This window comes from Arachis ipaensis, chromosome B7 (genome assembly GCF_059453495.1).
Source record: "Arachis ipaensis isolate K30076 ecotype BB chromosome B7, ASM5945349v1, whole genome shotgun sequence".
NCBI classification, from domain to species: domain Eukaryota; kingdom Viridiplantae; phylum Streptophyta; class Magnoliopsida; order Fabales; family Fabaceae; genus Arachis; species Arachis ipaensis.
Window position 1 is genome coordinate 129321688 of NC_142442.1, and position 16047 is coordinate 129337734.

Consider the following 16047-nt stretch of genomic DNA (forward strand, 5'->3'; position numbering starts at 1 on the left):
CTGGTACCTGCAAAAGAGGAGTTGGTTTCGCTCCCAGACTATTAGAATCGAACTACCATCGATTTGCTAAAAATCGACAAAACAAACTTTAACCATGTACATCTCTAATCCAAATGGACATTTAATTCTTTTAGTTTTGTCAATCATTATGAAAAGTCTTAAATGGCTTTAGGATCAAAGAAAAATCTACTTCCAGTCCTAAATAAAATAAGAAAAAAAACAATTAAGAGAACGAAAAGAAAATAAAAGAATAAGGAAGCAGTAATTCTGTCAACAATTACACCAAGTATCAGCCGAATTTATTTACATAACAACTCTAAACTGTCATTTGACTAAGAGCTATACATCTTTATAACTTAAATTCCTAATAACTAATAACTTCCTTCTACAACATTATAACTATAGTTACCTTAGGTAGTAACATGGGTCCTTTGTGATATTCTACTTGGATGAAAAGAAGCTCATGCACATTGGGGGATGAACCCCAAATAAGGCAAGAATTGATGAAGGTAGAATCCATAATCCATCACCACAAATCAAACCAGAAGCAACTGCAGGAACCATCAAACTTGCCTCCTCACTTTTTAGTTTGTGCCAAGCATACACTACCAAACTACCTACACACATGTCGATTGCAAAGTATCCACCAACTAAGAAAGGGACAGCCATTGCCATTGGAAGTGGAATCCATCTTCCAACTTTCTTGGGGGAAAGATCCCTCACTAAGTTGGCTGCTATGGCAAACGCGAAAAAACCATAACAAAGTTGCAAGCAATGCTGGGGGAGGGTGGAGAAGCCTTCAACACCAAGAATGGCCATGTTTCTGTATATGATGGCATATGGGGCCTTGTACTCACCATCTGGATTCCCTACATCAAAGGCCTTGTAGAAAAGGAAGAATGTCAGAGGCGCAACAACACAACCTATTGCTGTGCCGATTGCTTGGCTCAAAAGCATTGATCGAGGCGACGTGTAAGTTAGATGGCCGGTTTTGAAATCGTGCATCAAATCGGAACAAATGGAAACAATTGATTTGATCAAGCCACAGGCCACGAGTCCAGAAACTACACCATCGTTCTTTCCAACCAAGGCCGCAACCATAAAGAGCGCCACTTTGCCATAGTTATAGGCCATGTTCATGTCAGTTAAGCCTGCACCATATGCATTGCAGAAGCCAAGTGCAGGTGCAAGAATATAAGCAACCACCACATAATACCACTTCAACTGGGGAATCATCAGAGGGATTACAATGACACAAATGACGGAGAAGAAAATATACCCTGCAGCTGCCAACCATACTGGAATACTTTCTCTTAGAAACACTTCATGCCTTCTAAGATCATCAAGAGGCAGCTGATTCTTCTTGTCCAAACCTACATGGACAAAGAAATATTAGATTTCACAGACATATAAGCTTCAGTAATCATACATGTCTAACAGTCTATACTACATGTATCAGGCCTTAATATTTGTTTACTCAAAATCCTTACACGTATCAAGATTTTTTCTTTTCTTGTTCTCATGTATCTTCAAGGCTGCGGAACAGATAAGTTTCACAAAATTGTAGAGCCCATCACCAAGAAGCAAGGCAATTGAAATAAAGACCTGGGAGGGTATAAAACGTTGAACAAAAATTGAGGCCTTCAAAGATGAAAACAATATAGATCTTATGGAGTCCTTCAACTCTAGCTAATATACCTTATAGCCATTTAGACTTTTCATGCTACTTTCTGGTAGATTAGTAGGGAACCATTCTCCCTTTTGTCCCCTGATTTGTGGCCACATAATGCCCCATGAAACCACAGCACCGAGAAGCAAGGATACGTTTACAAGATGGGAACAAATCATTCCTGCTCCAACATAAGTCATGCTAAAATCGAAGTAAAATCTGCTGAATTCAAGTGCTTTAATTAATTACATTGAACAACTATTCTATGATTCAGACTTCTATTTAAAAGAATAGAGACAAAGAAGACGCACGAGTTTTTCCAGGCTTTCAATCCAAAAGTGGGAAATTGAACAAATCCACAATGATCTCCACCTGCATAGAACCATTGGAAGAAGGCCCATAGGAAACTCAATGAAAAGTACTTCATGAAACTATGAACCTGTCTCCTGCAAAGAAGTTGAACTAGTTTATCCTTTATATAGATTGACCTTGTTTCAACTTGAAAGACTCCAAGAAAAAGGGAAAAAGGATAGGAACAGATTCACACTTGGCCATGGCATCGCCTTTAGGAGTATGGAACCCATTAATAAGAACAGCGGTAGCTGTTCCACTGGGATAAGTCAATTTGTAGTCTATTACCATAATCTGTTAAACAACAATATTATCATCATCAATTACACCATTAAAGTCACTCACAACCAAATTCTTGTACAATTAAGCTTATTAATTCATCACTTCTACATCAAACTACTAAACCAATAAACTAGGAGAATAACAGCCTTTAAATTACCAATTGTGTCCAATGAAGTTTGAAAAAAAAGCCATAGAATTCCTTGCTAATAAAAATACCTTTCTTATGGGGATCAATGCAAATAGCCCAACAAAACTAGTTACAAAGAGAAAGGATGACATCCAGCCAAATCCAGGATCCTTGATGCTAGTAGGACTATTTCCATATGTATCAACCCCTGCTAGCTCGTATGTCTTCCGATTCAAGGCCAAGAGATTGGAACTAAAACCACCTGCAGTTACACAAATTTATACACATCACACATAAGAGAGTTGAGAAACACCATCATTTACACGGAAACAAGCTTTAATTAGGGGTTAATCTAAACAGTAAACAGCAGAGAATATTCCTAAAACAGTTAAACAATGACCTCCAACTGCAAGTGTGTAGCACGCCACTGAACATGTCTGGATTACGGTATTCTCCTGCCTAGTGAAAGGTGTTGAAACAATATTGGCTTTGGAAAGGAGCTTAGTCCAAGTCCTAATGAACACAAAGCCAAGTAGTGCAGCTGAAACATTAAGATTGGGGACTAATCCAGTTGTCAGGTTCAGCTTCATTGCTATCACACTATAAATGATTCCAATCAATATACTAGCTACTAGTCCGCGGATTGTGATTTGCCTCGTCCATGGAACTATCTTAGCCACATCCTCAGGCTCAATGGAAGCCTCTTCAAGGTCCTCTCTGTTGGAATTCTCTGCTTCTTTGAGTTCTTCATTGTTTATATTATTCATTGGATTCGACAAATCTTCAGCTCTTGGTGATTCCAGCAGCAAGGGAAACAGAATAGGGAAACATAATATATGAGAAGGATAATCATGTAAACCAATCAGATGATAAGAATACAGAGGAATTTGAGAATCTGATTCTACGATGAAAAAAAAAAGCAAGATTTTTAATGCTATACTTAACGTAATTAGTGCTGAAAAAAATTTCCAAATGTTAATCTTATTACCTGAATTTCCAGCTGGAGGTGGAAAAAAGCAGAATTTTCAAAAGAAGAACAATGAACTCTTGAGTGTAATTGGCAAGAATTGTGTTCTTCCCTCGGTGAATTGTAATTGAATTATGCAATTACGTTGAGCTGTCTTGCATGTTCTAACTAAGAAAAAGAGACGAGACGAGAAGCGTGAGAATCTCGGAAACTTAGGTACCTGAAATGGAGCAAGAACAGAATCAAGATGAGATGAACGAAATTCTGGTAATTACCAATGTGTGTTTGGCATTGCAAGAGAATTTGAATTGTTTTCGTTTTACCAAAAACAAATTAACATCTCTGCGTGTGAGATAGTACAACGTTGTTGTGTTGTACTGCCAACTACCTCTTTTTAAAAAATAAAAATTAAAACGTTTGTTTGTTGTACTACAGACAGTACAGTCACTCAATCAGTACTCCACTTTGATCAGAATTACTCAGCAAAGGGCCACCGCCACCACTTTGTTAGTTTGCATATTTCTAGGGTGAAATATTCGATTTTTTTTTTGAACTTTTAAATGTAAATACCCCACTTTAACAATAACTGATTACTAATTCTTGTCTTAAAAGCTTTTTCTAATCATTTTATCTATGATATCATGACTAAATTTTTTTATTGAAAAGCATTCTTTTCTTTAAGTTTTCTTATTTTATAATAATAATAATTTAAATTTTAAATTATATTTATTTAATTCATTTACTAGGGGGACAGGTCAGGCAGTCTCTCTCTTTGCAATTCAGTGGTAAATGGTCAACGAAAACGAACCATAATTTACTCCTATCTTAAAGTTATAGATATGGACCTGGATTAATTAATGCAAGGGCAGGGGATGACTTTTCCAAGATTTCTGCGTCACAATCACATACTCATATGTTGACAAAGCTCTCGGTAATAAATCTGCTTATAAAATATGGGATCTGAAGTTATATTGGTATTTTAGAAAAAAAAATATATCATTAGTTATTTTTAAATTAAGATAATAGATTTATAAATAACAAATATTATAAATTTAAAGATGATTAAAATATTATTTTATTATTTTATTAGTATTGTCGTTTTAAATTTTTTTTTTTAAAATGATGGGATTTCTCACGCGTAAAGGTCAGCGATGTTCTTGGGTGTATATTAGAATTAATTAGTATTTATTAGAATTATTTAATATATTTAAATATTTATTATAAAATATTATGTCTTTATTATTACGATTCTCTTAGCAGTTAGCATCTATAAATTCCTTTTTATATTGTATGATTCTACACAATTTGAATAGATTCAAACATTTTCTCTACTGTTTTTCTTATCCTTTCTAAGAGAATATGTTATTTATCTTTAGGTAAAATCACCGTATTCGTACTTTTTTCAGTGTCATTTTTTTTCCTTTTCTTTTCTCAATGCTTCGATGCTTTCTCACCTCACCCGATTAGTTCATTAATTCACTACTTATTTATTCTCATGGAGAAATCATATGTTTTTCATCACTTTCCGATAATTTGTCATCTCTTCACACTTTGTTACTTTTCAGTAGTTTTCCAGCATGTCGGAATATATTAGAATCAATTAACATTTATTAGAATTATTTAATATATCTGAATATTTATTATAGAATATTAGGTTTTTATTATTACGATTCTCTTAACACTCATAAATACTCTTCTATATTGTATCATTCCACACAACTTGAATACTCACAAATATTTTTTCTATTACTCCCTTTCACCTTTCTAATAAAAGAAAATTTTAGTACAATTTTTCTTAAAAAATAACCTTTTTTCTTCGTCTACTTTATCACTATAAATAATTTTAGAACTAGAAAGAAAAATAAATTTTTTCACTTTTTAAATGATAATATTATTTACTAATTGTATATTATTAGCAAATTATTCTTAAAAAAATGATAAGAAATAAAATAATAAATTAAAAGATAATTAATAAAATCGCACAAAAAAGTGATATTATTGATTTTGGGAATTATGAAATTATTCTTCTAATTGAAAAAGGTAAAAACAATAATGAAGGAGACTGGTGTATGTGCATTGATTGGGAAAGATAGATAATTTAAAAACAAAACAGATTAAAAAAGAAAAAAAAATAGAATCACCATCACCATTTATAAGCCATATATAGGATGGACAAAGCGTATGTGATTATATTGAATAGAATTAAGATCTTTTAAAGTGAGAAAGTTGATAAAGTAAATATTTTTTTTTAAAGATATATCTTTTATTGCATAAAAGAACTTTATATTTGGAGTATATTATGTTCTTGTGGAGTTTCAAGACAAAAGAATTTTTCAACAGAGATGTTAAATAAAACTTATTTAATGGGTAAAGAAGAGAAATAAAACAATTAAGAGAGGAAGAAGTTCCAAAGCGGTAGTAACTGCTGTTCGTAGAGAAGGTTGGTTTGAGAAAATGATGTCGTCGGTATTTTTCTTTCAACAATATCACCTGAGACAGAATTTCCCCAGGTTCTTGGCGTTGGTCCTCAAAGACTAAAGCGTTCTGCGCCAACCAAATCTGCAATAGAAGGTAAGCCACCTGAACACTTCTGATTTTAAAATTGGGTTTCTCAACTTCCATGAATTGACTCCACCAATCCCAAGCTTTTAGGTTAGGGTCGCGGAGAATATTAATCACTATTAATTTTGTAACTTTTATAAAATATGTGTTTTATTATCTTAATCTAAAAATAATTAATTTTGATCCTATTGAATAATTCGGATGATGTTCCTCAGAATATTATTTGAAATATGCTTATATATCAGTCCAAAAAGCAAGAATAATTGAGTAAATAGGAGCCTTCATCATTGAAAGGATTCTAGTACTTTTTGCTGAAGAAAGTGATCATTATACTATTAGTCACATTGCTCCGCTGCTGTACACATAATCTTTGTTTATTCAACATTTGGTTCATGCATCAAAGGCAGTCTTCGACACCTTATGCAAAAACTTGTTCCCCCATGAATAATAATATTTATTTAAACCATACCCTTTCCGTCCACTTTTAAGTGTCATTTTGGTCATGTAACTTGAGAATTTGTTTTGCCTTCCAATGAATTGTAGTTGCAAACTAGATACACTGATCTCTGATTCATGAATGTAGCCAAAAAAAAAATCAAAAGGACCACCATTTAGGAATGGACCAGTAACTAATAAGCATCCTCCTCGTATGACATTATGCTATAATTACCTCATCTAGTATTTCTGCTACATCTATATTTCATCTATTTCTCCATATATGAAGGGAGATTCTGAAATACTACTTGGATGTAAAGAAGCTCATGCAGATTGGTGGCCGAACCCCGAACAAAGCGAGAAGGGATGAAGGTAGAATCCATAATCCATCACCACAAATCAAACCAGAAGCAACTGCAGGAACCATCAAATTTGCCTCCTCACTCTTCAGTGTGTGCCAAGAATACACAATCAAGCTACCCACACACATGTCAATTGCAAAGTATCCACCAACTAAGAAAGGGACAGCCATTGCCATTGGAAGTGGAATCCATCTTCCAACTTTCTTGGGGGAAAGATCCCTCACCAAGTTGGCTGCTATCGCAAACGCGAAAAAACCATAACAAAGTTGCAGGCAATGATGGGGGAGGGCGGAAAAGCCTTCGACGCCAAGAATGGCCATGTTTCTATAAATGAGGGCATATGGGGCCTTGTAATCACCATCTGGTTTCCCAACATCAAAGGCATTGTAGAAAAGGAAGAATGTGAGTGGAGCCACAACACAGCCTATCCCAGTGCCGATTGCTTGGCTTAGAAGCATTGAACGAGGGGATGTGAAAGTGAGATGGCCGGTCTTGAAATCATGCATCAAATCAGAAGAAATGGAAACAATTGATTTGATCAAGCCACACCCCACAAGCCCTGCAACTACACCGTCAGTTTTTCCGGCCAAGGATGCAAGCACAAAGAGAGCCACTTTGCCATAGTTATAAGCCATGTTCATGTCAGTTAATCCTGCACCATAAGCATTGCAAAATCCAAGAGCAGGTGCAAGAATATAGGCAACCACCACAAAATACCACTTCATTTGGGGGAACATCAAAGGTATCACAATGATGGAAATGATGCTGAGCAATATGTACCCTGCAACCGCCAACGATACTGGAATGCTATCTCTTATAAACACTTCATTCTGTCTAAATTCGTCATGAGACAGCTGCCTCTGGTTCTCCAAATCTGCAGTGACAAAGAAATATGAAAATGGCTGAGATCATAAACAGACAAACCAAACAACAGCTCTATGCAGAAAGACACATGGACTAGAATGATTACATGTATTACGCTTCTTCTTTTGCATGCTTGCATAGATATTAATGGCTGTGAAACAGAGAATTTTGACAAAATTATAGATCCCATCACCAAGGATCAAGGCGATTGAAACAAAGACCTACATCAAAGGGGATAATTGAAGGAAAATTAAAGCCTTGAAATGTGTGTGTATTTGGATTCCTTCAATTCTAACAAAATTTAGACCTTATAACCATTAAGACTCTTCATGCTACTTTCTGGTAGGCTCGCAGGGAACCATTCGCCTTTTAGTCTGCCGATTAATGGCCACATAATGCCCCACGAAAGCACAGCACCGAGAAGCAAGGATAGATTTACAAGATGGGAGCAAATCATTCCTGCTCCAACATAAGTCATGCTGAAATCAAAGTAAAATCTGCCAAATTCAAAGTGATTTAATCAATGACAATGAACAAGTACTCCGTGGATGATGCATTTACTAAATGGAAGATATTTAGATGAAGAGACACACGAGTTTTTCCAAGCTTTCAATCCAAAAGTTGGAAACTGAACAAACCCACACTGATCTCCACCCGTATAAAACCATTGAAAGAATCCCCAAAGGAAACTGAATGAGCAGTATTTCATGAAACCGTGAACCTGCTTCCTGCAAAAGCAGTTGAGTTAGTTTTACCTTTCATACATAAATATTTACTTTGTTGGACAAAATAAGATAAGCCAGAAATCAACAAAAAGAAAAAACGAAACAGATTTGTACTTGGCCATGGCGTCTCCTTTAGGAGTATGGAATCCATTAATAAGAATTGCAGTAGCTGTTCCACTGGGATAAGTCAATTTGTAGTCTATTATCATTATCTGTTAAAGAACAAAAGTTTCATCAGCAACACCATTCAAGTAAAAATTCTTGTACAATTGAGATTATGAAAAAAGATGGAATTCAATTCAATACCTTTCTTATGGGGACCAGCGCCAATAGCCCTACAAAACTGGTAACGAAGAGAAAGGCTGTCATCCAGCCGATTCCAGGTTCCTTGATGCTGTTAGGTGTATTCCCTTCTGTATCAATCCCTGCTTGCTCATATGTCCTCCTATTCAATCCCAAGAGATAAGAACCAAAACCACCTACAACCAAACAATAGAGTTCAATTCAATAAACCAAATATGCAAAGCACTCCCAGTATAATTTACACAAACACAATTCAACAGCTTGAGAAAACCAACCTGCTATGGCGATGCTGTAGCAAGCCACTGCACAAGTCTGGATTACGGTATTCTCCTGCCGAGTGAAAGGTGTTGAAATAATATTGGCTTTGGAAAGGAGCTTAGTCCAAGTCCTAATGAACACAAAGCCAAGCAGTGCAGCCGAGACATTGAGATTAGGTACTAGTCCAGTTGTAAGGCCCAGCTTCATCACTATCACACTGTAAATGATTCCAATCAGTAAGCTAGCTATTAGTCCCCGGACAGTGATTTGCTTTCCCCATGTAGCTATCCTGTTCAGCTCCTCACCCTCAATCTGCGGCTGTTCAGGGTCCTCTCTGTTGCAATTCTCAATTTCTTTGAGATCTTCACTGTTTATACTATTGATTTCCATTGGATTCATCAAATCCTCACCTGTGAGTGAATCAAGCACCACCAAAAAAGACAATTAGGAAGCATAATATTCAATGATTGTTATTAAAACTCCTTGCTGATACACTTGATTGTTAAACTTATTACGCAAAGAGAACAAACAATGCCGTATTTGTAATTGAGGAAAGGAAATATACTAATATTTAAATGAAGAATAAATTAAAATTCTAATAAGATATCTGGTCCAGAGACCAAAAGGACAAAATGATATTAGAATCTGATCCTAGAGCTGGGAAAAATCAGATATTTTATTTCAACGTAATGACTGGTGAGAAATGAAACCCCCAACAGATAGATTACCGCTTAATTCTTCTTTCCTCTTCAACTACACCCAAAAACAAAAATGGAATCTTTGAGACAAAGACCAAAGCTTTCAATTCTCCACGATCAGGATCAGAAAAAGATGAAGAAGGACAATAATATTGGCCACCTAAAACAACAAAGTCTGAGACAGAAAAAACCACAATCCAGAGTTTTGCAGCTTTCAAATCAGTGAAACTCAGAACAGAACGTAGACGCACCAATAGAACGAGTCCTTCAACGTTGAAATAGCCGTTAGTATTGATGATAAAAAGACCAGTATGTAGAAGGCAATAGCATAGGTGAAAATAAGCAGCAAAGTGCGCTATTTATATATGAATACAGATGAACCTTCATCAATATCCCTCTCTGCATGTAGTACAACGCAACTGTGTGGTACTACAAACCAATTTCTAAAAAGGCGATTTGTAAGAATTTTTTTTGTACTACACAACTACCCACTTTGGAAGTAAAGTTTTGTTTTTTGTGCGCGCGCTATGTGTTCGGCTGTGGAATTTTATTGGAATGATTAATGGGAAAATGAAAATGGTTGGCGTTGACTCATAGATGGGACGAGTTGTAGGAAATAATTGGGGTAGTTGCTATGTTCTTAGCTTCACTAACTTAAACATGTTTTTGTTGTTCATGGCTTGGCTTAAAAGCTTAAGAAATCAGTGCGTGTTTTTCCATTTCTGTTATGTGTTGTTTAGCAGTGGTGGTGGTGGTGGAGACTGGAGAGAGTGGCGTGTGGCCAAAGCATGCGGTAAGAGTAAGACTGGAAATATACCACTCTTATACGCTGTACGTTATGATAGGTCAACGAGCCATGTCCATGACTATATTTCTCCTGATATTTTTTTTTTTTAAATTCATGGGAAAATGAAGGTCAATTTTTTTTTCGTTGTATGAACGTCAAGTTGACAAGACAAAAATTTCGGTTAAAAAAATGGGCTCAGAAATCTCGACTAATTTAATTGGGCTGGAGTCAACAGGTGAGCGATGCCCAGAAGAAACTGGGCCGAGGAAACAAGGGCCAAAAGTGTGGCCCCCTTTCGTCATCCTCAACCTCAAGCAATCACGTTAGGATTCTTTTCGCCTTACAGACCGACCCTCTTCGAGAGAGCGCGATAGATATAGAGAAGAAGAAGAAGAAGAAGAAAGGGTTTTGATTGTGAATGCTTGTTATCCATATCGCAAAGAAAAAAAAAATCGCCATACAAAAGTAAGATTTTTTGAGTGAGGTGAAACTTAAGGGGTTGGAAAAAAATGGGGGGTTCATCAGATACGAGGTTCCTGCAAGACTTGCTATTATACGCGGCCAGCGCTGCTATGAGTTGCCTGGTTCTCTTCGTTGGGTTACGACAACTTGACCCAACCCGGGAGGCTTCCAAAAAGGTCCTCGAACACAAGAAGGAGATTGCCAAGCGTCTTGGTCGACCCCTTGTCCAGACCAACCCTTACGAGGTTACTCTCTTTTCCTCTGTTTGTTTGTTTGTTTCTTCAGTTTACTTTGGAATTTGTTAGGATTGGTTTTATGCCCTTTAGTTTCTGAGTTACGATGTTGCTACTGCTCCAAATACATAGAATTGGTTTGAATTTTGAATTGTTAGTTTAAGTATTGAATTTTGAATTGTTAGTTTAAGTCTCCATTTGTTTTGGTTAGGAGTTAGGATGACTGTGTGTGTACGAGGAACTTTCCTAAGACCTGTTAGTTTAAGTCTCAATTATGGTTTTGGAATCCTCTTTGATGAAGAAATTATTTTTTAAGGGCAAACTATACTTATCTGCCTGAGGTTTGGTGGAATCCATTGTGACTCCCTTCTATTTGTGCAGAGTTTAATGTTTTCAATGTTATCGTTTACAAACTACGGAGTGTTTTATTATGCAAATCTACCCAAGCCTTAAAGAAGTTTGGTGGAATTTTACCGAAATCTCAAGACAGATTAGTATGATTTTGCGTTAATTTAAACATAGGATTGTATTTTCTTTTTTTAATTTGTGCCCTTAATTGTGTGCAGGATGTTATAGCAGGTGACGTTATAAATCCTGATCACATCGATGTGGAGTTTGACTCTATTGGGGGATTGGAAACAATCAAGCAAGCTCTGTTTGAGCTTGTTATACTGCCTCTGAAAAGACCGGACTTGTTTTCGTATGGTAAGCTTCTTGGACCTCAAAAGGGCGTCCTGTTGTATGGACCTCCAGGAACTGGGAAAACCATGCTTGCGAAAGCAATTGCTAAGGAGTCAGGAGCTGTTTTTATTAATGTGAGGATATCAAACCTGATGAGCAAGTGGTTTGGTGATGCCCAAAAGCTTGGTAAGTGCCACATATCTTCATGAATAATCCTACATTCTACTATAAAACATCAAAACTATAGTTATCATGACAGACACTGTTATTTCCTGATTGAATATTTGAATGTCCATGCAGAGTTATTGTCGACTTCGGCTTTCTGTTCAATAAATTAAAACTCTTATGCTCTTATCGGTCACACACAAAAGTTCAACTGTGAAGATAATACAGTAGTGTATCATTGACTATTGTTTTATGTTTATTGAAAATTGGCTTGTCTTCCTGTGTTGTACTTATTGTTATACACGTTCTGTTGTTTTAGTGAATTATGCGAGTAGTTACTACCATTCAGATAGAAAAACTTATATGAAATACTGTTTATATATGACAAAATTTCTGTGACAAATTCAACACAAGTTATCTTAGTTATTAGTTATTTTTATGGGTGAAGTTTTACAGATAAGTTGTAAGATGATATTTCAATGTAATCTGCTGAGCTTATTGATTATTTTTGAATAATAATGATAATGCATTTGTGATAAGTTATCTTAGTTTTCAAGCCTGCCTTTGATTTTTAATGTTCTTACCTCCTAATGTTCTTCATTTGATGTTTGGTTTTTGTGTTTTAAATTTTTTTATTTGTTTATATCTAATTTAATGTTAATGATAATATTCTGCTATTCTTTTGCAGTGACTGCTGTATTTACCCTTGCTAATAAGCTCCAGCCTGCCATCATATTCATTGATGAGGTTGACAGTTTTTTGGGTCAACGTCGTACATCGGATCATGAGGCTTTATTAAACATGAAAACTGAGTTTATGGCTCTATGGGATGGATTTACCACAGATCGTAAGTTCTGTAATCATTATGACATAATATTCCTTTTATGCTAAGATATTCAAAATAAGTTGTAAATATGATAATAGCAATTTTGATGGAGGTTTATTTAGTCTTTTCAAGTTATTTATATTTGAGTAATTTCTGATGACTTCTGCTTTCCTGTGTGTGTGTGTAGATAATGCTCGAGTTATGGTCCTTGCAGCTACCAATCGTCCTTCTGAACTTGATGAAGCAATACTTCGACGCCTTCCTCAAGCTTTTGAAATTGGAATTCCAGACCAGAGGGAGAGAGCTGCGATATTGAAGGTTATCTTAAGGGGAGAGAGGGTTGACGAAGGCATAGACTTTGATTATATAGCTAGCTTATGTGAGGGTTATACTGGGTCAGATCTGTTTGACCTTTGCAAGAAGGCTGCCTATCTTCCTATTCGAGAACTACTGGATGAAGAGAAGAAGGGAAAACGTTCTTCCGTAAGTACAATTTTTATCTCTTGTACTTTGTCTTCCACCTCGATCTTTCCATTTCTCTATGGTGGATATCCACAGCTCACTTGACTGGAATCCATATGGATATCAGTTCACTTATGTTAACTAAAGGACAAATTGATTTTCTTTTTGGGGTAAATCCTATTTGGTCCCTAACATTTTAATCATCCTTTTTTAGCCCAAAATGTTTAAAATGGCATTAATGTTATCCCATCGTCAAATCTCTCACTAACACTTAACAAAATTGATGTACTATCAATAATGCTTTTGTTAAAGCTATGTTCAATTCCCTATCCCACCTTCACCCTTTCAACAAACCCAAATCCCATTCTCCTACTCCCTTTTACTCTATTAATTCTCCAAGAGGGGTTTGAGGAGGAGGAAGAAGAGAGTAGGAGAATGGGGTTCGGGCTTGTTGAGAGGGTGAAGGTGGGAGAGGGGGTTGAGCAAACGTAGCTTTAACAAAAGCATTATTAATAGTATATCAATTTCGTTAAGTATTAGTGAAGAATTTGACGGTGGGATAACATTGACGTCATTTTAAACGTTTTGGGCTAAAAATAGAACGATTAAAACGTTAGGGACCAAAATAGGATTTACCCCAAATGTTGGGAACCAAAACAATACTTTACCCATTATTGTGTGTTTCAATAGTTATATTATTTGCATGCTTGAACTACACTGGTATAAAGGAAGCAACTACAGAATGTGGTAGATCAGTTTGTGACTTGGTGTTACAATATGACTTCTATAGTTACTTTTTGGGAAGGGTTTAACTAACATGTGCCCTTAGTGCGAAAGTCCAGAAAATTTTTTTTAACTTTTAAACTATGAAAAGTTATAGTATTAATGTTTGGTACAGTTTTCAAAATTAACTTGTGACTTTTCGAGAAGTTATTTGAAGTGCCTATGAAGAAGTTAAAAAGAGTAACTATAACAAAAAGCTGTCTATCACTCCCTTTTCAAAATAAGCACTTCTGTGACTAAAATGTCAAATACAAAATAACTTATTTATAAGCTACTTTTAATATAAGTCCTTATGTTTTAAGCTTCCTTTCTAGAAGATTTTAATTAAGTTGTTTATCCAAACTGCTCTTTATTTTCAAAGGCTTTTAGATTATACAGTATTGAAAGTTTGAAACAGAAGCTGCCCGTGCCTTCTGTTGTTTTGTAACTTATGGATGGAAGTGGTAGAATAAGGGAGTTGGTGGCGTTATCATATATGAAGTGCTGGAGATGTTGACATTCACTGAGCTTAATCTATTTTTAACCTTTCAGGTGCCTAGGCCTTTGTCGCAGTTGGATTTGGAGAAGGTCCTTGACACTTCCCAGAAGACGAAGGCTGCTGCAAGTGCATATAGTGGGTTGTCATCATCAAGGTGGACACCAAGTGAGTCAGGTGATTATCAACTTCAAGCTGCAATCAATGAAATTTCTAAGCTTGTGGTTTCTCACATGATTAACCTCCATGCTCAGGATCCGTAAAATGTTTTGACTTTGTTTAGAGCATTATTCTGCTGTTACTTATGTTGCCCATTCCAGATTGTAACAGGCTAACAACTACTACTTCCTAGTTATAGACTTATAGTAGTTCTAGAGTAACTTTATTATTACTATATATTGATTATATTATAGAAATTCGTGGTTGGCTTTTGCATTTTGCTCTATATGTTGCACGTATTTTTGTTGCAGCACTTTTTAAATTTATATGTATAGGTAACTATGGAGGATGATTACTATACCTGCTACGCAAATAAATTTGGATATTGTTATATAATATGATGCATTGAAATGACAAAAGAGTAACAGGTTTAGCTCATTTTATTTAAGATAGATGATACATCCACATTCTACAACTCGTATAGTACTAATTCTGATACACAATGGGGGCAAAATTAAATATTTTCTTCATGCCTGAACAGTTTAGACTTTAGACTTTAGTGGACTAAAGATCCAGGTTTAAATAACCAACCCATTGTTAAGTCTTGTCTAGATTTATAGGGAAGAGGAAAATCATGCTATATGAATCAGTTTCAACCAAAAAAAAAAAAAACTTATATTTAATCTTGCTGCTACTAAGATAACCCACATGTTAACCTGCATTGCTGTATTATATATGATTAAACTTCTGATTAATGGAGTTAGATCCAACACTGACATGAGCAACAACTTCAACAGAATAAGCTTAAGATTCATCAAGAGGATGCTGTAAGCAAGTTGCCAACAACCATCAATGATTGAGACCCTCGGGGGAAATAAACTGGCATTGAAGTGTGTTCGGCATGGTTATTACTTTTAAGCATTGTGGGTCAGTAATAATCCTTGTGTTTTTGTTGTCTTTCTGGTCCACCCGCATAAGATGATGATTAACTCAAACCCGTAGAAAAAGGTTGAAAGCTCTTCCCAATCTCATTCATTGATTATATATTTATATATGGTTTAGGACCACAAGTCTGTACTTTATCTTCTCTCTCGAACATATATTTATACAGTGGAAACAGGACCACTAGTGAGGGCTGTACTATGTGTGGCTTGGTTGATGCTCCTCCCTCGTGGTTCCATAATTACTAAACCACTTTTTTAATTTAAGGTTAGAGGGTTAAAAAAGTTTAAAAAAGTGAACATGGAAGCTTTTCTCTTCTTCTTCTTCTTCTTCTTCTTTCTTTCTTTTTTTTCTTTTTTTTTTCTTTTTTTTTTTTTTTTTAATATATAAAGTAAAGGAAAGGTTGAAAACAATACAAGAAGGAACGGTGTTTCTTTTTATGATTAGCGGTTGGTTTCAGAAATATCCC

The 16047-nt window shown here is 35.6% G+C and overlaps 3 protein-coding genes across 4 annotated transcripts; 1 reads left to right on the top strand and 2 right to left on the bottom strand.

Annotated features, from left to right (window-relative positions):
• Nucleotides 1-243: 243 nt before the first annotated feature.
• Nucleotides 244-3873, bottom strand: LOC107605855 (metal-nicotianamine transporter YSL3-like). Its single transcript, XM_088493218.1, has 9 exons — nt 3672-3873; nt 3418-3564; nt 2830-3218; nt 2519-2691; nt 2217-2314; nt 1981-2115; nt 1699-1888; nt 1491-1605; nt 244-1373 (listed from the first exon to the last, which is right to left on the bottom strand). Exons 3-9 carry the CDS (start codon nt 3194-3196, stop codon nt 442-444), a joined length of 2010 nt encoding a protein of 669 aa, XP_088349344.1. The 5' UTR covers nt 3197-3218; nt 3418-3564; nt 3672-3873; the 3' UTR covers nt 244-441.
• A 2596-nt stretch (nt 3874-6469) lies between these two features.
• Nucleotides 6470-10441, bottom strand: LOC107605860 (metal-nicotianamine transporter YSL3). Its single transcript, XM_021106255.2, has 8 exons — nt 9634-10441; nt 8923-9315; nt 8651-8823; nt 8459-8556; nt 8213-8347; nt 7927-8116; nt 7726-7840; nt 6470-7629 (listed from the first exon to the last, which is right to left on the bottom strand). Exons 2-8 carry the CDS (start codon nt 9302-9304, stop codon nt 6698-6700), a joined length of 2025 nt encoding a protein of 674 aa, XP_020961914.1. The 5' UTR covers nt 9305-9315; nt 9634-10441; the 3' UTR covers nt 6470-6697.
• Nucleotides 10442-10631: 190 nt separating this feature from the next.
• Nucleotides 10632-15793, top strand: LOC107605856 (P-loop containing nucleoside triphosphate hydrolases superfamily protein). 2 transcript variants are annotated; one of them, XM_016307783.3, is made up of 6 exons: nt 10635-11097; nt 11652-11952; nt 12620-12778; nt 12945-13240; nt 14534-14654; nt 15434-15793. In XM_016307783.3, the coding sequence occupies exons 1-6, from the start codon at nt 10900-10902 to the stop codon at nt 15436-15438; spliced, it is 1080 nt and encodes a 359-aa protein (XP_016163269.1). In that variant the 5' UTR covers nt 10635-10899; the 3' UTR covers nt 15439-15793. The 2 variants fall into 2 exon arrangements, with proteins under 2 accessions (XP_016163268.1, XP_016163269.1); XM_016307782.3 differs by lacking the exon at nt 15434-15793 and having other exon boundaries at nt 10632-11097; nt 14534-14922.
• Nucleotides 15794-16047: the final 254 nt, after the last annotated feature.